The following is a 21595-nucleotide window of genomic DNA, read 5'->3' as shown; positions in this document are numbered from 1 at the left end:
TATCATTAAATAAAAATAATTAATAAATATGTATAAGAATCCGCATCAAAAAAAGATGTATAACAATTAAATCGTAATTTATTATTCATAATAAATTTCTTTAATCAATTTTTTTAGTAACAACAATGTCATTATTAAGGTTAATTATATGATTTATAATTCTAAAATTAAATTCAGATTTTCTTATATAATAATAATAATAATATACAAAATAAAGTATGATTCATAGTTCTAAAATTAAATTAAGATTTGTTTATAATAATAATAATAATAATAATAATAATAATAATAATAATAATAATAATAATAATAATAATAATAAAAATAATACCTACTAAATAAAAATTATAGTTTCCATTTTATAAAATAATACAAATAATATTGAATATATACGTAAATAAGAATTTTGAAAATGACATCGAGAAAAAAAAAAGAATTCTGAAAATGGGGAAAAAGAATACCTAAGAAAAATTAGGGAATAAGAATCATGAAAAATTCATTTAAAAAAAATTCCTGAAAAATTGCACTACTTTCTTGTTTTCAGGATTTTTATTAAATTTTCTATTTGATAAAAACTTAACCAAATACCAGAATTTACAACGAAACGCAGTTAAATTGGTAAGACGCTTTCCCTTTTATCCAACAAGTCGGGGGTTCGAGTCATCAAGAGGGGAAATAAAGAACCATTATTAATTCTTTTTTATGAAAAAAAAATAGAATTTAATATTTTAAAATCAGATTAATTTGCCAAACAAACAAACAGTCCGTAGTACTTATGTTATTCATTGATAATTAGAAATAATTCTCCACTCTAGCTGCTGCAATTTCTGGAATTTAATGTTACGATACATGACATGTTATGAGAGAAGGAAAAGAAATTCATATAAAACCAAGCCCACGGGTCATATATAGACACGCGTACAAATCAGAATTAGACAAATGTGGAAGCTTATTAATGACATGTGTAGTGTAGATTGAATACCCCACGCCACGCACATGAATTAATAAAAAATAAAAAATGTATGTAAGCAGTCATGTGACCAAAGAGTATTTAAGGATCATCTCATGTGGGCGTAGGAATTAGTTGCCTAATCCTAATCTTAGAACATTAATATTTGGCAACATGTATGATGCTCTCATTTAATTTGTGGGCACCTCTTTTCTCAAACTAGTGATATGTACCATAAAATTATAATTCTTCTGAAATAATGCTACAGTACTGGCAAATAATTGCAATATGGTAACAATTAAATGAGAGGATAGGAACGATATGAATCAATAATGAATTGTGGCATAGGTAGTCGCAACAAGCTTTTTAAATTGTGATTGTATATATGAAAATATCTGTTTGTTGAATTTACTGGATAATCACAAATGAATGCCAACCAAATTTCTCCAACACTCTATCCCAATCCCATCTCCAAGTTACAAAAAGTTGCGGTAACTGGTAAGGTTACCTAACTCAAAAATTAGAAATGAGGGAAGAGTTCTTTTCCTTATTTCTGTTCCACGCAATAGACTATTTATAGGTTGTACACTTGTGTGTATGTATAACTATTGATCTTTAATTAATACTTATGATTATCACAAAAGAAGTATTATTATAATATATAAAAATTAAGTATATATTATCATATATAATTAGGTAATTTCATAAAATTTTCATTATTAATTATATGTATAAATAATCATTATTGTTTATACAAAAAATAAGTATGGTAACTAAATTACTACTAAAAATAAAATTTCTATGAAAATACATAATCAATTGTTTAAAATAGATAGTACAATCAATAGGTTGAAAGATCGAGTCACCTCGATGTACATACGAGTGTAGTGTGTGACTTGAAAATGATAAAAATTTACACGCATGGCGTCATCGAGCCTACATATTCATTTTTCAAACCTTACCCTCCACATAGTGAAATTATATTTTTCACTGTAATTTTGGGGATTCAAAAATATGTCCTACATAAAAACAAACAAGTGGACATAATTGGAGGGACTGCCAACAAAGATTGAAATCAATATTGTACACTGATACAATAAATGGTCCTTTACTCATCAATAGCAGTCATGAACTTTAGCAGTGAATAATGTTGCCTCGACAAAAATTGAGATTAATCAATTTTTTTGTAAATTTATTGAGCATTCCCTGCCCTTAGAATGGAAGGTAATTTAAGTTCCATCAGTTTGTACATTGCTCACTCACTCCATTTCTATTTTCTAACTATGAAAAACTTTGTAAGCAGTAGTAATATTAGTAATTACTTTCACTCCATCACTTTAAATTTATTTCGCTAACGAAATGTTTAAACTAATATACCAGCTGATATTAAGCTTACCTCGTATAATGATTCAAATTATGGTAATTAACGAAGACATCGAATATGTTAAATCCTATGCTTTGTGGATTATTAAATAGTTAACGTGGTTTATCTATAATATTTGCTATGCATTGCATAATGGTTGAGGATTGTTCTATATATGCATAAATAAACTAAGCATGTTTCAAAGCAAATATTTTTCTATATACGTAGGTTGAACATGGCTCCCATCTAGACACAAGAAAAATATATCTTTATCAAAATAGCATGTAAAATATATACGGGAAAGACAAATTAAATGAAAAATTGAATTAATGATTTTATTTTTTTTATATATCACGAATTATTAATTTTAACATGATTTTTTTTTCTTTTTGTATTAATCCCACGTCACTGCCTCTAACACTATAACAAGTGAACACTTTCACGACCCTCTATCTATGTGAATTTTTATTTGAATAGGCGGCACAAACTTTTTTTCAAGTACAAAGAGCAGAAGTCCATTAACAAACAAAATTGCAGGAAAAAGTGCTACTTTGAGGGTCCATTCAAACTTCCAGCAACTCTCACATTGACCCCAAATCTTTCCAAAAGTTTTCACTTTTACCTAGCTTTGACTTTCAGCATAAGCCAGTTTTGTCTTTCCCACAAAGGGGCTTTCATCGAATCAAATGACAGAAAGGAATAGAATCGAAGCACTGAAACTAGAATTGATTACATGGCAAAACAATCTACGCTAATGAGTTTTAAAATAATAAATTCGGTAATAGTGTCAAAGTGCGCTGTTTCAGTTCACAAGAAAAAGGTTTTGTATCAATTGTTTACTGCTCGAGATTAAATAAATAAATTTGGATTTAGGAGACTTAAATGTGCATTGGGTTCATGAGATGGGGTTCATTTTTTCCAAGTCAACCCAGCTCTAGTTTTTTGCATTATTTTAGTAGGGTGGCATTGGATTTGAGTAGCATTTTAATTTTCTTGGGGTTAATTAGATCCAATATTAATGGGGTGCTGTTGTTCGATTTATTGTAGCCAATTCAAATCTTTACCTTCTCTGCGACACATTTATTTCTCTTTCATCAATTTTTCTTGGCTCTCTGTAAATTTGACCTTGCAGGTTCCTCTTTCTAGTTAAAAGATAAACTGGGATTTCCTGATTTTTTTATCTGAGAGGCTGCTTATATCTCACTGCATTCATATCCACTCCCATTTCCTCTTCCTTTCAAACCCTCTCAAATGTTTGTGGGAACTAAAAATCCTCCTATATACAATGTGGGTTTAGCATAAAGTTTCAATCTTTGTCAAAATATCTCAAGAAACATGAGGTGGGAAAGCAAAGAAAAATCGTTTGTTTCTCCCTCCCAACAGCCATACTTTATGTTTGTGTCTCCTCCACCCCCTCTGCCAGCCTCACAGTCAGATGGGTTCAACTTGAACAACAAGGTGAGTCCGAGTATGCTGCTGATAATCATAATCTTAGCAATCATCTTCTTCATTTCTGGGTTGCTACATCTTCTTGTAAGATTTCTGTTGAGGCCTCCAAATAGGGATCCTGATGAAATGGACGATGTGACCGCGCTTCAAGGGCAGTTGCAGCAGCTCTTCAATCTGCACGATGCCGGTGTGGATCAGTCATTCATTGATACTCTCCCTGTTTTCGATTACAATGCGATTATAGGAGTGAAGGATCCGTTTGATTGCGCTGTGTGTCTGTGTGAATTTGAGGCCGATGATAAGCTTAGGCTGCTTCCGAAATGCAGCCACGCCTTTCACATGGACTGCATCGACACATGGCTGCTGTCTCACTCCACTTGCCCTATTTGTAGGGCCAGTTTGCTTCAAGATTTCCCCTTGAACAACACCCGATCTCCCATAGTTCTCGTTCTTGAATCTGGGAGTGAGAGCTCTAGAGAGATCGTTTCTGACAGAGAGGCCTCGGTCGCACGTGTCAACTCCCATTTGAGCGATGGTCTGTTTCCACGTGCGGAGATAGTGTCTGGTGAGATTGAAGCAAATGAGGAAGATCGTAGTAAGAAAGTTGTGTCGGTGAAGCTGGGGAAATTCAAGAATGTTGAGGGTGGAGGTGAAGGGAGCAGTGATGGGACTTTTGATGCGAGAAGATGCTTCTCAATGGGCTCCTTTGCTTATGTAATGGATGAGAAATCGTTGCTGCAGGTTCCGATTAGGACGCCTATGAAGAAGCCACCAAGCAAGAAGCCGCCGCTGCCGCTCACGCCGGGCCACCGCCCGGCCATGTCGGAATGCGGATGTGATTCGAGGCGGGAATTCAATGATTTCGAAGCGTTTAAGGTTCTTGAGATTCAAAGTGGCGATGATGCTAAGTCCATTGGTAGTAGAAGCAACAAGGAGAGCTTCTCGGTGTCCAAAATTTGGCTAAGGGGGAGGAAGGATGTGCCTAATGCGGCCGCGGTGGAGGCGTCAAGGCGGGCTGTTTCGTTCCGGTTTCCTGTTGCGGTGGCGGGCGATGAGATGAAGGGGAGGCGGGTGGCGTCGGAGATGGGGATAAGTAGGTGGGGAGGTGGAGGGAGTGAGGATGAAGAAGTAGGGAGCTGCAACAGTTTGGATTCTCAGACAACAAATCCTCCATCATTTGCTAGGAGGACTCTTCTCTGGCTTATGGGAAGGCCTAATAAGGTTGTCCATTCATCGTATTCCACCGATGTTTAGCCTTAGCTTCCCTTCTTCTTTCATATTTTAGTAATTGGTAGTGAATTAGGCAAACTGGATCATCAGTACAGAGGCTTCATTTTGTGGGGAGATTTCACTGCAGCACTTGTTAAGCACAATTTTTTTGGCTTTTCTTTTAACAAAATCTTCGAAATTGTTTCTACATGTATGATAATTTTATTGGGGGATATAACAAAGTTTGGTTCTTGTTCTGTCATTCAGTCTCAGATCTTGTGTGTAGTGAGCTGGGTTTTCTGTTGTATTGATATTTGATGAGTATATGACTATATGAGTAATTAATTTACCACTAATTTCTGGCAATATATTCAATGATTCTGCTCCCAAACTTGCCTTGCTGTACGCATGTGAGCATTTAAAGTTGCATTGCGAAAACTGTACCTAGTTAGTTTGGAGCATTTATTCTCACCCATTTATTTGATTTGAACACTCAGTTGTCTTACCCTTCTTTTTCATTGATTTGAAAAAAATCCCTAATTCTTTTCTTTTTGATAAATTAATAAAAATTCCACCAAATTCTTCCAAGGTTTGGTAATTGTGTGCATCAAGTCTAAATTTATATGTCAAAATTTGGTAGTTAATTAGAAATTTGGAATAAAATATGCAGTTGAAGGGGGAAATATTTGGCGTGAAAGCAGTTGATTGCTAAGTCGGTGGATGAATTTCAAGTTTAGGTGTGTTGGGAGTTGAAAACAAATCGGTCCAGCTGCAACAATGGCTACTGCTAATTCTTGATTATTGGATTCTAAGATCTCATTATTCATATTTTTACTTTTGAATTAACTAAAAGTACTTGTTTTGCTTGGCATTTATTTCTATATGGCCTTCAACAAGTGTGATGTCGAATGTAACATCATATGTTGGGTTATGAATATCAATTGGAAACAAACTCCCGTGGATCCTATTTGTTAGATAAGTTCTACACAAATTATCTTATAAAGGTATGTTCCACAAATTTATCAGGAAAAAAAATAAGAATAACAAAAAATTAAGAAATAACAAATATTTCATCTGTCTCATAAAAATATGCATAGTTTACATTTTTCGTCCGTTCCATAAAAACATGCATAGTTTATTTATAGTAAAAATTCTCTCACTAAACATCACAATGTGGAACCATTTCTCCACTCACTATATTTTACAGGATTTCTTAAAACTCTTGTCGTCCCATATTATGCATATTTTTGTGGGACAGATGGAATATTCAATGGTCCTTCTTGTGTCAGAAACGATTACAGAACCACTTGCAGGCTGCAGAAACGATTATGAGACCACTCATAAGTGCACCACGTAGTATCAGCTAAAAAATACTCTCTCCGTCTACGAAGATTGTGTGTTTTCCTTTTTTAAAAACATCCTTTATACTTTAAACCTCATTCACACTCAATATTTACAAAATATTCACCCTTTACTTACAATTTGGTAGACCCAATACTACCATTGAACACTAAAATCATATATCTTCCAATTTTTTCATTAAAACCCGTGCCCTCCACTCAACCACATACTCTTTGTGGACGGGAAGAGTACTTTTATCTTCTTCTTTAAGTTTGAGTATCAAGTGTCAGCGTTTCCAGCTTGCATAGAATCTCACATTTCTTTTGATTATCTTCTTCTTCTTCTTCGATTCTCTTTACTTTATCTTCAACTCTGCTTTCTCGAGCGCTTATAGTAGATCCGGATCAAGGGCCTTCAATTCAATTTCTTATATTTTTCTTTTTTGTCTTCTTTTAGCTTAATTTTTTATTTGAATGAACTCGACACTGTTGAATATCTCGAGTTTTTTTTTGTTGGGTGGACCTCCATCACCTTCATTGGCTTGCACTCGAGTATTTAGGCTTATCTTGTACTCCCTCAAGTCTCACATTTTAGTTTTCATTTGAGAATGACATAAGTTATAATAAAGTGGTTGAGTGTTTTGAGTGGAAAAAAGATTCCGCCTTTATGAAAGTGTTAAAGTAATTAAAGTGGAGAATTAGTCTTACCTACTTTTACTAAAAAGAAAAATAAATACAAAATTGTGTGAGACTAAAATATAGGATGAAGAGAGAAAATATATAAGGTGTGCTAATACCATCCTTATCATGTTTTTCTATTACGTTATCCCAACTGATCTCATATATGATACGAGACAAGTAGCATGCAAGTATTTAGGAAAATTTAATTATTTAAATCTTTCTTTAATTTAAATTTATTGTGTTTTAATTATATTGATAACTATAATTTTGGTTCATTATATCCAATTACGGTGTATAATTATTTTTACTCCCTCCGTCCATGAAAGAACTTCCTATCTTTATTTTTTGGGACGTCCACAAAAAAACTTCCTACCTATTTTTGGACTATACCCCACCACTCATAATTACTCTTACTTTCATTTTTTCACAACTCTCAATAGTAATTATAACAGTTTTTCATCACTCCCAATACACTCAACAATTTTTTCTCCACTCTCAATACACATAACACTCTTTTTCTTAAAACATGTGTCACTCCCTCCTAAGAAGTTCTTTCATGGACGGATGGAGTAATTTTTAACTCGTATTTTTATTTAATAATTGATTACTGAAATTGAATATTCCATAATAAGGTACATACTCTTTGAAGCTTCAATGTGTAATAATAAAAGTTAAACTTTTTAAACTAACAATATATATTTATTGAGAGTCATTATATTATTATAATTTTTATTTTTATAACACATATTATTAAAATAATAATTTAATAATCGAATCTCACACAAACAAAAGATTTGAACCATGTTTAGTGCCCACTATATTTTGTTCAATTTACAAAATTGGAGACAACAATGCACACGATCCAAAAAGAGTTTCTTCTGTCAAATAGTAAATGTGAGAATGTATGATTTCCACGATTGATCTTAAATATCATGTGACGCTACACATATCACAACTGAGACCAAAATTTCCATTCAATAAATCAGTTGCGAATTGCGATTCTGTTACTACTAAAAATTAAATCGAAAAGGCAAAAATACGGATGACTAAATGGACATACTTGTTTAACCATGGCTACATGGAGTTATTAGATGATGTGTCACAGTGTCAGAAGACTAAATAAATATACAATTAAACATGAAGAGAAAAAAAATCACAATTTATAAGACGTAACGTAATAATCTCCAAATCTAACGGTAACCCATTTGAAAATACAATAAATCTATGCAGGAGATTTAAGAGGAAAAAATATTTATTGGGATAGATTATAATTGATTGGGGGAAAGTATGGAAATGTGGTCACAAGCTCATTAAATGAAATAAATAAAAGTAGTTGCGTAAGTGCGTAGAGATTTTGGAGGGACGCTACCGTCACGGGTATTAATGTTATACGTATGAGTGTCACCCAATCCTACCTCATTTTGTTTTGTCCCCACTTTTACCTTCCAATCTACGTACATCTTCATATTTTATTGTCCTAACTTGGATTTCCTCACCTCTTTATATTATGGTTTTATATCGTATTATTATTTGGGTCAACGTACTCCTTCCCACAAATGGACCTCTACTGCCATCACAACAATTTCAATACTCGTTTAGTTATTCTGGCCCAATATATATTGTCAAAGCCCAGCCCAACTTTTGGTCCAATCCTTGCTATGCATATGTCAACTTCTCAAATTAATTAACTAATTAATTTTGCAGAATCCCATTGCCAAAAGAGTGAAAATTTAAATTGCCCCTCATATGCCGCAAAAATGATATTGCTAATAAATTCGTCTATCTGTTCAATAATTTATTGTTTATTATTATAATTATTTATATGAAAAAAGAATAGTTGAAAGAAATAATCGAAAACAAATAAAATTACAAATGTGTCATTGAATTTCGATTTAAATGCTTAGATATCCAAATATTAATCTGACTTACAAATTTTGATGTGTAGATATAATAAGTGCACCTCTTATTTACATTTAGCCAGGTCACATAATGATTTGCGTTTACCTTTTCAAATCAATTTTGTTTCTAGCCCATATAATATAAGACTGCTATGTTCTAGTCGTAAAAGGCGTCGTTATCTGTAGTTTTTATTAATTTCGAGATTGCATTCAAATTGGCGTTTACTGGCAGCCCTTAATTTTCGGGGGAATCGATCCAAATAATATGATCCAAGAAAAATTAGGAAAAACAAAACCGTCGCTATTGTCGCAAGGGTTTCCACGCCTTACTCGTTGGCTGCTACATGCAATTGGTCGCGCCGTCAGATACATTGTCTTGTCTTTATTTTGCTGGCTAATTGAACCACGACAGATATTTCACATTATAAGAAATCGCATCCGACACAGATGGTGATTATTTTCATCCGTAATTTTTGACGGATTACTAACGTTCCGCTTGTATTGTGCGAATCCGACGTCACCATCGACAAATGGCGGTTGTTCCCGATGGTACCGTATAATTGTTCATTCAAAAAATTCATGTAGCTATTGATTTCACAAGATCAGAGTGAAGCATCCCCAATCTCAAAAAACACATATATTTTGACTCTCTAAATTAAATTGGGATTGATAACTGGGCATGAAAAAGTAGGGCTATTTTGTTTTCTAAATTAGCAAATTAAACGATCGAATAGCTGTTGCTGAGGCCGTCAGTGATCATCGACAATCGAAAGAGACTGTCAACGTGCGGGTGAAGTTCGTCTAAAGTCTATCAGTGTCTTACTTTACCGACGAAATTGTTGGGTTTACTGACATATATTTTCGGTGCTATTCGATCAAAATAGTGTTATTGTTCAAAATAGTAATTTATGTCGTATTTTAATCATCATATTTCCGTCACGATTATTTTAAAAAATTCATTACAGTTGCAACATACTAGAAGCGATTTGTAAAATTTAATACTCAAACAATAGGAACCAATCAAAGCTGACTCGATTTAACTTGTCCATTGTTGGACATTAGATATGAGATACTCCATTGAAAAGCATTTTTCTATTTTAAAACTGGAATTTGAGATCTTCAATTGAATTGGTTGTTGGATTTCCAAACACTCCAAATTTTTTGTTGTATTCGCATGTAATGTTCGAGAAAAGCAGAAGGCAAAAGGTTATTGGTTTGCTTTGATATTATTTAATAAATGCTCCATGTTGGTTTTTTTTATTATTATAAATTAACAGTATTAAATAAAGAAATTTAAAGACCACAAGGGATTCGAATCAAAGACCTTTAACTTTAAGCATTAACCATTTATCGCTTGGCCAACACACGCACACAATACTCCATATTGTTTCTCTCTCACATTAGTGGTAAGAAACTTTAATTAGGTTGTTTACGTAACTTTCTGCATCTCAATTACTATATACGAGTAAAACTTATTTATTCACTACCATACATGTTATTGCACTTACTCCGATACGATTATACATCATACATGTCATTGATGACTTGCTGAACAGTGCATGCATGCATTCCTCAATGATCTGTAGCGTTTAGTAGTGATTAATTTAATCAAGATTGTGGAACTATCAAGGTGACTAGATTTTAGTTTGTCCCCTTCTTTATTTTGTTTGTTATTAGTAAACGAACAAACAATATCTGGCGCCGCACATATTCAGACTTCAATAAAGTTACTATGATCTTCACAATATATTGCTCATTAGACTTGTCAGGTTGCCATCATTTTATTCAGTTTACATCATAATTATTTAATGCATTTAAAAAAATTATGGTTTTGAATTCGACTCTTGAAATACTCCTCATACGTACATTCGGTATTAATCATGAAATGGTTTCAGGGTGTTTGACTATGCTTATTTAAAGAGCTTATAAATTCTTGAAGCATATAAGATGTTTCAAGAGCTTATAAGATGTAGTTATTAGTAGCTTATAAGTTGTCAAATTGTTTGGGTAATTTAACTTATAAGGTACTTCAAGAGTTCAATTTTTAGTTAGTGATAGAAAATTTTTGTTAAAAAGAGAAAATCGGAAAAAAATGAAATTAAAATGATATATAATGAAAATAAAAAATTATAGTTGAATTATTTTTATAAAATGCATGTTGCTTATAAGATAATGAGAAAATAAGTTGGGGTAGAGGAACTTATTTTTTTGGGAGCTTATAAGCTCTTAGAGTTTATTAATTTTTGGAGGCCAAACACTTTGAAGGAGCTTATAAGCACCTAAACAGCTTATAAGCTGTTTTAAAGAGCTTATAAGCTCAGCCAAACACCCTCTCAATATGTTCGAATTCATTTTATTCAAGTTTCCAAATTGGGAATGTAATTATCGGTCTGAACTTGACTTGGAAATTTAGCGGTCAACAAAGTTTCATTAGGCTGCGTTTACTTTGATGGGTAAATTAATCTATGAAAAATGATGGATAACAAAAATTTATGTCTTTAAATGTCTCATTTCTTTTCCAATATTTGACACAAAAGCAATTTTCCTTCCTTATTTTCACTTCAAGGATGAGTAGTGAAAATAAGGAAGGAAAAATGGTTGATGTGTGTATTTTGATTGTTCATACTTTTGAATTATTTTATACTTTAATCAAATTTAATATACACAATTAGATGATTTTTGGTGCAGGATTCGAAGAGCTAGCTGTGAACGGAGTCGAATAGAAGAAGGACGGAAGAAACGAGTTTTTGTGAAAATTCTAATGATCTCAATTTTATGGAGGATGAAAGCTATTGAAACTAGCTATGGGGTGCATGAGCTTTAAAGATAAAAGGAGATTCTGAATTAGTTTATTTGATAAATAGATAAGCATATTTGATTATTACTTTATTAATTAGTGGGCTAGGCTGTGATTTGATTTTATAAAATGGCCCATGAACTAAAGGCTTGGGTTGGGAGATGTGAGGTACTCCCTCCGTCCTATATGGATAGGTAGGCTGATTGGGATTTTCACAAATATTAAGAAAAATCATTGGAAATGAAAATATATAAGTAAGTTTTCTAATATGCTCATATTTATTATTTAATGATGTATTAAAGTGGGAGTAAATTAAAGAATTAAATAAGGATATAATAGTAAATGAGTAAAAAAATATTACTTTTTATGGAAACAAGCCTATATAAATGAGACATTCAAAAAAGAAAAACAAGCCTAAGCATATGGGACAGAGGGAGTATTTGAGAGCAGTAGGTTTTGGGAGCAAGGAATCAATTTAGGGAATTAGCTTGGGACGAGGAGGAATAATTAATATAGTTTATAGTTTTTTATTTCTCTTTTCTTATTCAGCAAAAAAATGAAGGAGACTTGGTTCTTGCTTGCGTTTAATTGTTTTTCGTAGTTTAGAATTTGAATTGAGAGTTTGAAGGCTTCGATTGATAGTATATAATTGCTCAATCGAAGTTGGAGTTTCGGTGACAATTTCTGTTTTACTTCAGTTCGTTATTTAGTAATTATATTTACTTTATTTGATTTTATTGTATTTTATTTGAATAGTAATGAAGCACTAGTCTAAAATTTGTGAGACCTAATTGTGTGTTTAATTGATTTAATTGAATTTTGATTTGTTCCCTAAATAGAGAGTTTTAATCTGATTTTCTTGAGCCTGCAGATCACTTTAGGTTAATTTAGATTAGTGTCAATTAATTCCCCCAATCCGTAATTGTTGGAATCGGACTAATTAGTGGCGAAGCTATCGTATTAGTAATATGGAATAAATTGGTAGACGAATAATTACTTGCGTTTCTTGGGTAATTTATCTAAATCGAATTCTTTCATCTTAATGCTATTGAAACATTATTTCTTAATTATTGACAAGTTCCTTAATTATATTTAAGCCAAAAAACAATAAATTTCATAATTTACCGGAGTACGTATTTCATCGTCGTTGTGTTATGATATATAAAGTTAACTAACGGAGCTTACAAAGTTTGGATCGATGGTCAACAATAAAAGATTATATATTCCGATGATCTAGTGCACAAAGCACACCAATAAAAAGAGTAAAAGAAAGAAATTAAAGCTGAAAGAGATTAGAGATGTATAACCTAAAAATATATGAGAATTAAAATAGTAAATTTAATATCTCCCAAATTAGAAATTATTAAACATTAATTACTATGCTTTTGTAGCCGCTACCTTTAGCAGCTATCAGTTGTGTGTGTCTCTATTTAAAAAAAAAAAAAAACTGTGACTAACTTCTTTTAACACATACGATGAGTGCCAAAGATATGAGGACAACAATAATTAGGATTATTTTGTTGGTGTATCCACTACTCCCTCCCTCCACAAAAACTCTTTCTATTTTGTTTTTAATTTAAAATTAATCTCACTAACTATCACTCTTAAAATTCTCATATATTTACACATTTTGTGACTAATTAATCCACATAATGAAACCCATTAGAGTTTAAATTTATTTAAGGCCATTATCTTAGGGCTATTTGCAAAAATAGGCCACTATTTTTCGGACTTGCAAAAATAGGCCAATTATTTTAGTTTTTGGTATTTTTAGGCAACATGTGTACCCAATCAGGCTATTTTGGGCCATATTTTTACCCCAAAAGTGGCCTATAAATGCCAAAAACTAAAATAATTGGCCTATCTTTGCAAGTCCAAAAAATAGTGGCCTATTTTTGCAAATAGCCCTAAGATAATGGCCTTAAATAATTTTAAACTCAACCCATTAACTATCACAATTTTTCTAATTTGTAGTTCATTAACCAAATATACAATTAACTTTTCTTAAAACTCTATCCACTTCATCAAGGAAGAGTTTTCGTGGACGTAGAGACTAGAGAGTACTTCCCTTGTCCCCCAAATAATTTTCTATATTTCTTTTTTGCGACGTCTCTCAAATAACTTCTTATCCATTTTGGGACATTCACCACTAAAAATATTTTATCTATTTTTACTTTTCAACATTTCATCATTCTCAATACTAATTTTAATAAGATTTTCATCACTTTTAATACTAATTATAATATTTTTTCTCCACTACCAATACACTTAACTTTTTCTTAAAATTTGTGTCTTCCCGTAGTAGAAAGTTATTTGGGGGATGGAGGGAGTATTTGTTTTGAGATCCAGATGTGACGAGTGTTAAAGCAAAGATTATTTCTATCTTAATATATATAATTTGTATACATGAAAAAACGCAAGGAAATATTCATATAATATTGTTCTACATTATATGAATTGAGCTTGATAGTCCATTCGCATTACGAAAGTGTTTGAACAAATTAAATTTCTTTTTAATTTTCAGGAAAACGTCGGAAGAAACACGAAATAATATATGGTGTCGCTTTACTGCGATGGGATAATTGTAATTTAATTAGTTCTGGACTTCATCTATAAAAAGGGCCGGTATCGTTATTCATGTTTCTTCACACAGGTAACGCTGAGATATCTTGAATCCGAAAGAAAAAATGTTTAACGCCGGTGGAGTTGTGATGATGGTGGCGGCGGCTGCGCTAGTGGCGGCTTCAGTTGCAAATGCCGAGCAAGGAACTGCTACTTTCTACACCGCTCCTTATGTTCGTGAGTATTTCCAACAATTAATTAAAAAGTTGGTTGATCAATTTCATATGAGTATTTTGTAGGTATAATATTGAAAGTATAGCCTAAAACAATTAACGGTAAAGTTGTTTGATGCAAGCTTAGCCTCATCCTGCCATGGCTACTCGAACGACGGGGTGATGATCGCGGCGGCGAGTGACGCCATCTGGGACAAAAGAGCGGCGTGCGACAGAAAGTATAAAGTTAGATGCAGTGGCGCTACTAACAAAGGCGACCCCCACCCTTGCACCGGCCGAACCGTCGTCGTTAAAATTGTGGACTACTGCCCAGCCGGCTGCCGCGGCACCATCGATCTCTCTCAAGAAGCATTTGCCATTATTGCCAATCCCGACGCCGGCAAAGTCAACATTCAGTTTTATCAGTAAGTCTACCTCCATCTATTTCACATGATACAAAATCTCACTGTTTTTCTAACTTATTTGGTTTGGTGTGCTGCTTAATTCTTTCTTTTCAGGGTTTGAAATGTTTACCCATGGGAAGATGTACTAAGAGGCTCTTGGGTTGTTGGAGCTACGAATAAAATAGAAATAGAAATACGTGATGTCAAAAATATGCATGTCTGTGCATGGAATTAGCTATCTGTGGCGTGACTTATGTTGTGTATTTCTGTGATTCGAATCTCACGTAGATGCCATTTCTAAGATTTTAATTATTAGCCCATGTTTTATGTATTATATTTATACTACATGACCACCCGAGTGCTGTATTGGACAATTGTGAAGAACCTAATAATTACACGGCTTCATTAATAGAAAATTATTTTTAATCTGATCGAATATATAGGATAAAATATGAACAGTAGTCATTGGACTAAATTTAAAAGAAAATAAATTATTACCTTATTTTCCTTTTCATTTCGATAATAAATTATTATATATCTTGGTTTTCTTATAGTGAAGGAAATTTACGTAAATTAGAAACTATAAATTAAACTTATCGTAATCAAAATATGACACATCCAAACTTGTCATAACGATGACATCGCACGCAAGGAGTGTTACAAAAGTAAATTTTATTTTCCAACTATACCCGATATTTTACAAGTTGCATCGTTTATTCTTGCATATATCATTATCATCAATATGCCACTGTAACCGGACAAATAATTTATTATCACTAATAAATTACAAGTACACAACATGACTGGTAACTAGAAAATCCAAATGGGTCTTGTCTAAAGCCAACCGGAATATTGTCGATTCCAAAAATCTCTTCAGGAAACCGCCTCCCTTATTCAAACCAACAGCTACATACATCGCCCTGAAATTGAAAAGCTTATTTTTCTTTGTGAAATTGGAGTTTGTGAATATAACTCGGTGGTCCCACTTACACTCTGCAAATTACAACATCATGAAAATGAATTGTGTCAGCACCACGCTATATTTTTTTCAAATTCATCAAATAATATTGCAACTCATGGATGAAAACAAAAATAAGGACAAGTCCACAAAAACTAGACAAGTAAAAAAATAAAAATAAATAAACGATCACCATCATGCACCTGCAACGAGACAAATTAAATTAGGCAAACAAATTAAAACTACGTAGCTAGTTAGACTGGACAATTCATTGCTGCATGCAGTCAAATTGCACGCCCAATCCAAAGAAATACATAAACTTAGGAGTCTCTTAGAATCAAATTGTTTTATATATAAGTAATATTGAAATATTTGTGAGTTACCGGACATAGTTAATACGAATGACGCCAGCATCAAGATTGCCAATCTTCCGAAAGGCTTGTTTGGAGAGGTCAAGCTGATCATGTGCGCAGTCAGGGCAGAGATCAACGATCTTCACCGTCACATGACCACTCCGGCATGGTTTGTCGCCGTGGTTGGTGCCGCCCGTGCACCGTATTTTGTACCTATGCCCACAAGCTTTCCCATTATCGTATAATCTAGGGTTTGCTGCAGCTATCATCGTGCCTTCTTGCTTGCTTTCATAGCATGCCGATTCTAAAAATATTTTTTAAACTAAATTTAGTTATATTAATTAATGAGCAAATTGAAAGGGAGCAAGTGAGCAACTTACGAGAATAGTCGGTGTAGAATGTGGCTTTTCCAGATTTGGCAGCGACCATGAAAATAAGGCTCGAGGCCATTGTCAACACGATAACAATACGAGCAATTGCCATTTATATATTTGTTAAGTGCTTAAGGAAAACAAACAGAATTTGGAAGGAAAATCTGAGTTGTAATGTATCAGAATTTGTTGTGCGTGCTAAGTAGTAAAGAGAAATGGCCTATATATAGGCGATGGGTGGAGGGAATATCTTTGTTAATATCCTTGAGCATTTCATTATTTTCTTGTCTCCACTAGTCCACTATTAATTAAATGAACTTTGTTACTTTATATGATAATTACGTTATTCATTAATTCTAAGAAAAGATAATATTAATTGGGTAAATTTTTTGATGAAATATTACATGGAGTTCGAGGGTTTTTTAGGACAGTAACTTAGATTGATTTGGAAATTAGGACAATAACTTTCGGACTTGTAAAAATAGGACACTAATTTTTTTTAAGAGTAAAATATGACACTAATTAATAAGTGTTGCATCCGCAGGACATTTTTCGGCCAATTATCGGCCGAGAAATGTCCTATTTTTACGACGCTTATTAATTAGTGTCCTATTTTTACTCTAAAAAAAATTAGTGTTCTATTTTTACAAGTCCGAAAATTATTGTCCTAATTTCCAAATCAATCTAAGTTACTGTCCTAAAAAATCCTCTGACTCATATTACATGCCTCCGTAACTCCAAAATACATAAGGAAGAAATAATATTTCATGCGCATAATAAAAATTGATATACATGTATAATCAACTTGGAACCTGTAAAGATGATCAAATATAGTATTGAGAGAATCAAATAGAAACTTTTTTCCCATTGAAACTAGGAACCAATTTAAAGGTCTTGGTCTACAGTAGTTGTTATATATGAATCATTGATCATACTAATATATATAATGCATTATTCAATGTGTAAATCAATTATGGATATGGTCATCGATCTATTTAGCCAAGATATATGCATTAGATTGATTCTAATTTTTAAACTAGAGACGGTTCCTATAATCCTATCAGAACCAATACATGATGATACAATTAAACGTTTGATCTTTGTTATGTCAATACTACTTCCTTCATTAATCCAATCGACCTGATCTATTGCTTTTCAGCACGATTATTTAGGAGAGTAAATGTGTGTGTGTCCATATATATTTAATGTAATGTAAATTGATTATTCAAAAATGAAACATTCCAAGTTAAATAGGATATGTAATGTAAGTATTGTATGATTAAGGTGACTACTTATTGTAGCAAACGCTAATCCTTGAACAACAAACGAAATGGAGTACTTTGTAGGCTTTGATATCACCAAAGTATGCGTACCTTACAAGAATACACACACAATTGGAAGCGTTTTCCTAAATTTGTATGGTAAAAATACGATGCTAAAATTTGTCGTGAAAAAATAGTTTCCACTATTAGTCTTCGGTTCTCACGGTTTAGTTAATTAAATCATGTCACGAATATGTTTGCATCATCAATCGCACTCCGATCCACATAGTTTATCTGAGTTACGTTGTAAATAATAATCAGATGTCCAACTCTGTAGCAATTTTATTGGGCCATCAAAATTCTCGCTTAACACTTTATTATCGGACAATGCCAGACAATTATTATTTTATTTCAACGATACGATAAATTAATATCTGGATTCCATCATTTATTCGATGCATAATTCCAAAACGTCATACTGTAATATTTATTTCAGGCTATTGCATAGAACTCTGTAATTAAAATAGAAAGTCTGGTAAAATTATTTCGCTCGAAACTCCTATAATTCTTCTTGATTGAAGATTCTCGCGCGCGATCACATGTATAATCAACTTAATTAAACCCTGTAAAAAAAAAAAATCAAAAATAGTATTTTAATCAATAAATCGATCAACATGTATCTTAATGAAATTGACATCCGGCCGGTACGTATATGTTCAGCTATAAAACATTGTTGATTTTTAACTGAGAATATAATTTTGTAAATAGTCTAAATTAATATAATTAACAAATTGTCTAGTAATCAAATGCATTTGATTGTGTCTGGTAATGTCCAAAAGAGAAAATAAGATTATCTGCTTCAGACTAGCATTTTAAAAGGCCCAACATGTGTACCCATTTAGATTCATTATGTGAAAGCCCATAAAATTAAAATAGTAGGAAATTTCTAACTCCAAAAATAGGGTTGGATTTGAATAAAAATGAATCCGGAGGGACAATTAAATTAATTCCTTAATCATTTTTAGTGAACGTGCATGCCAACATTAATTAGATAATTATAAAAAATAGAAGATGGAAAAAGATTAATTTAAAAGAGTGCAGGTGTAAATTAAGTTGGTATCTTACTGATAATAATCAATCTTGATAATCCCAGCAACGGGGTTAGCAATAGTTGCGAAGGCCTCTCTAGAGAGATCTAGGGTTCCGCCGCATCCGGGGCAGTGATCGACGATCTTGACCACGACGCTCTGCCCCGTGCACGGATGCGGAACTGGATTTGTTGGTCCGGTGCATGTAACGTTGAATACTTTGCCACAAATAGCCCCATTTCCCCATAGAGGATCACTAGCTGCAGCTATCATAACTCCATTGTCTTTGTTCCCATAACATGCCGAAGCTGCAACCAACAAATTAATGTCACGCAAATCTCTCATATCATCACTTTTGGCTTGCAATTATTAAGGTTAATTCAAATTTGTACAAGTAAAAACATACGAACATATTGTGTGTAGAAAGTGGCTGTTCCTGGTGTAGCCAAAGCCATTGATAATAAACAAGCAAATACGCCAAAACTAATTGTGAGCCTCAATTGGAACTCCATTTTTTTTAAGTGAGATTCGTTAAACTCTTCTCCAAAAAATGTTGTTCTTCGCTACTTACAGAATTTTACATCCTCATTTTATAGTTGAAATGTGTTGAGTGAAAACCCAATCCAAAATCGAATTGTATGTGTGTTCTTGCAAACTGGAGCAATAAGATTATGACAACATCATACATTATGCGAAACAGCGAAAATGTTGTTTAACCAATAATAATTTATTTAATTGAGATTTGAGATTTAGGAACATTAATTCTCGATCAGACTTGGTAATTAATCAGTTACTGTCGTCTCTCACATTCAACTCGACATATATAGTGGCAGCAGGAAATAGAAGGCTCGTGTACGCACAAAAGGAATTAATATAATCGCATTATGCATTGGTGATGATGATATTAATTTGACAGCGTAATTGTAGCTAGGCACGAAATATATAAAACAATATATTCATTATATTACGACAACTGATGTAAATTGTTTTATTAGCTAGAATAATGTTTTTGTTTTCCTAAAACAACCAATATTAAATACTTTCTATATAGTCCTCCAAATTTTAGATATGGTTGCAAATCGGAAATTCAAACCAAAATAAACATGCTTAAGTGATGAGTCGGAGATTCACTACAAAAAAAGTGCAATTCGCGACAAAAATTTCGGTCATCGTTAATTACAATTAACGATGGATCCGTTCTGTCGTTATTTTTTTCATGACAAATTCAATTAATAATGGAATTTTTCATGTTTAAATTTAATGATGGAATTTTTGTGGTTAATTCGACGTCTTATTTTTTAAATTTTTATTTTATTAATTTAAACTGTAGGGATTTTATTTTCAATTTTTAAAACATATTTTGTATTCAATCGTATACATAATATACTTTGGTAAACCCATCTTGATAGTGCTTTATTTCGAAGTGCGATTAACCTTGGAATTTCTTTCAAGTGGTCATCAATGTAGTAGATACAAATGATTGATATATTAGCACACCTATCAATTCATTTAAACTCTCTTTTAATGTACAATCTTATATATGCATATATCCTTAAAATATGTTGAGATGTATATCTAAAACTTATTAATTTTTAATAACGATAGATTTTAAAATAATAAAAAAAAATAATGATTTATTTTAAAATAATAAAAAATTAATATTATCGATATTTTTTTATAAAAAATTAATTTTCAACAAATTTTAAATTTCTGAGAAAACTATATGTAAAAATTTTCGTCTAGAAGATTCTAATCGACAACTTTTCATAAATGAAATAAATCTAGAGGTACTTCGTTAAGAATTGGAAGATTATTTTGGTTCACTAGAAAAAGGGATTGTGCGGTATGGTTATATGTGATGTGGCCATCCACAACTAATTAGTCTGATATTTGAGTTCCTCGATATGGTTATATGTGATGATGCCGCACAGCTGCATCGAGCTTCAATTTTTTGTGCCTTTTTAATAAATTTCAATTTATCTTTTTATTTGTTTAAGATGCTTGAATTTCTTGTCAATGCAATTTTTTTTTCTCTTTTTGTAAGTTCTTGTGGGATTGATTGTTTTCTTCTTCTCTTTTAAAGGAATGGTTGGTGTGGAATTGTGGATTTTTTGTTCTCTTTCTGTTTGTCTAATTAGAGACCCATTTTGGAATTGTGGAATTGATTTTGGACCAGTGGAGAATTGATTTTGGAATTTTGAAATTGATCACAATATATCGTGGAATTTTTTGAGAATTGATTTTGGAGTTGTGGAAATTTTGGACCAGTGGAGAATTGATTTTGGAATTTTGAAATTGATCGCAATATATTGTGAATTTTTTGAGAATTGATTTTGGAGTTGTGGAATTGATCGCAATTGTGGAATTTTGGTTTGCGAAGTATTGATGCAATTGTGAGAACTTTTATTTTGGAGCCATGACGGCGCAATAGCTAAAAAATTGTTGATTTTCTTTTAATGTTGTGGTATATTTGTTTGCTGTAAATTTTAATAAGGTTATATTTGTAAGTTTCACAACATAATCTAAATTTTAAATTAAGGCATGAAACATGAATTTTGTATTATCTGGATTTCATATTTAAGATATAAAACACATGACCAATCATTTTTTTTATTAATATAATTTATCTTGACTTAAATTATCTCATAGAATTAAATCACCACCTTTTTAATTTTTACAATTCTTTTTCCCTAATTATT

The 21595-nt window shown here is 32.3% G+C and overlaps 4 protein-coding genes across 4 annotated transcripts; 2 read left to right on the top strand and 2 right to left on the bottom strand.

Annotated features, from left to right (window-relative positions):
- Positions 1-3162: 3162 nt before the first annotated feature.
- Positions 3163-5232, top strand: LOC131005009 (RING-H2 finger protein ATL13-like). The gene has a single exon (XM_057931785.1). It carries the CDS (start codon positions 3648-3650, stop codon positions 5013-5015), a length of 1368 nt encoding a protein of 455 aa, XP_057787768.1. The 5' UTR covers positions 3163-3647; the 3' UTR covers positions 5016-5232.
- Positions 5233-14269: 9037 nt separating this feature from the next.
- On the top strand, positions 14270-15209 carry LOC131005008 (EG45-like domain containing protein). The gene is made up of 3 exons (XM_057931784.1): positions 14270-14485; positions 14609-14885; positions 14979-15209. Exons 1-3 carry the CDS (start codon positions 14374-14376, stop codon positions 14983-14985), a joined length of 396 nt encoding a protein of 131 aa, XP_057787767.1. The 5' UTR covers positions 14270-14373; the 3' UTR covers positions 14986-15209.
- A 349-nt stretch (positions 15210-15558) lies between these two features.
- On the bottom strand, positions 15559-16729 carry LOC131005007 (EG45-like domain containing protein). Its single transcript, XM_057931783.1, has 3 exons — positions 16556-16729; positions 16206-16479; positions 15559-15857 (listed from the first exon to the last, which is right to left on the bottom strand). Exons 1-3 carry the CDS (start codon positions 16656-16658, stop codon positions 15851-15853), a joined length of 384 nt encoding a protein of 127 aa, XP_057787766.1. The 5' UTR covers positions 16659-16729; the 3' UTR covers positions 15559-15850.
- Positions 16730-18929: 2200 nt separating this feature from the next.
- On the bottom strand, positions 18930-19408 carry LOC131005006 (putative EG45-like domain containing protein 1). The gene is made up of 2 exons (XM_057931782.1): positions 19303-19408; positions 18930-19204 (listed from the first exon to the last, which is right to left on the bottom strand). Exons 1-2 carry the CDS (start codon positions 19406-19408, stop codon positions 18930-18932), a joined length of 381 nt encoding a protein of 126 aa, XP_057787765.1.
- Positions 19409-21595: the final 2187 nt, after the last annotated feature.

Source organism: Salvia miltiorrhiza, chromosome 1 (assembly GCF_028751815.1).
Source record: "Salvia miltiorrhiza cultivar Shanhuang (shh) chromosome 1, IMPLAD_Smil_shh, whole genome shotgun sequence".
Taxonomy (NCBI): Eukaryota; Viridiplantae; Streptophyta; class Magnoliopsida; order Lamiales; family Lamiaceae; genus Salvia; species Salvia miltiorrhiza.
Note: the sequence above shows the minus strand (reverse complement) of the source record. Positions and strands in the feature narration are given on the sequence as shown.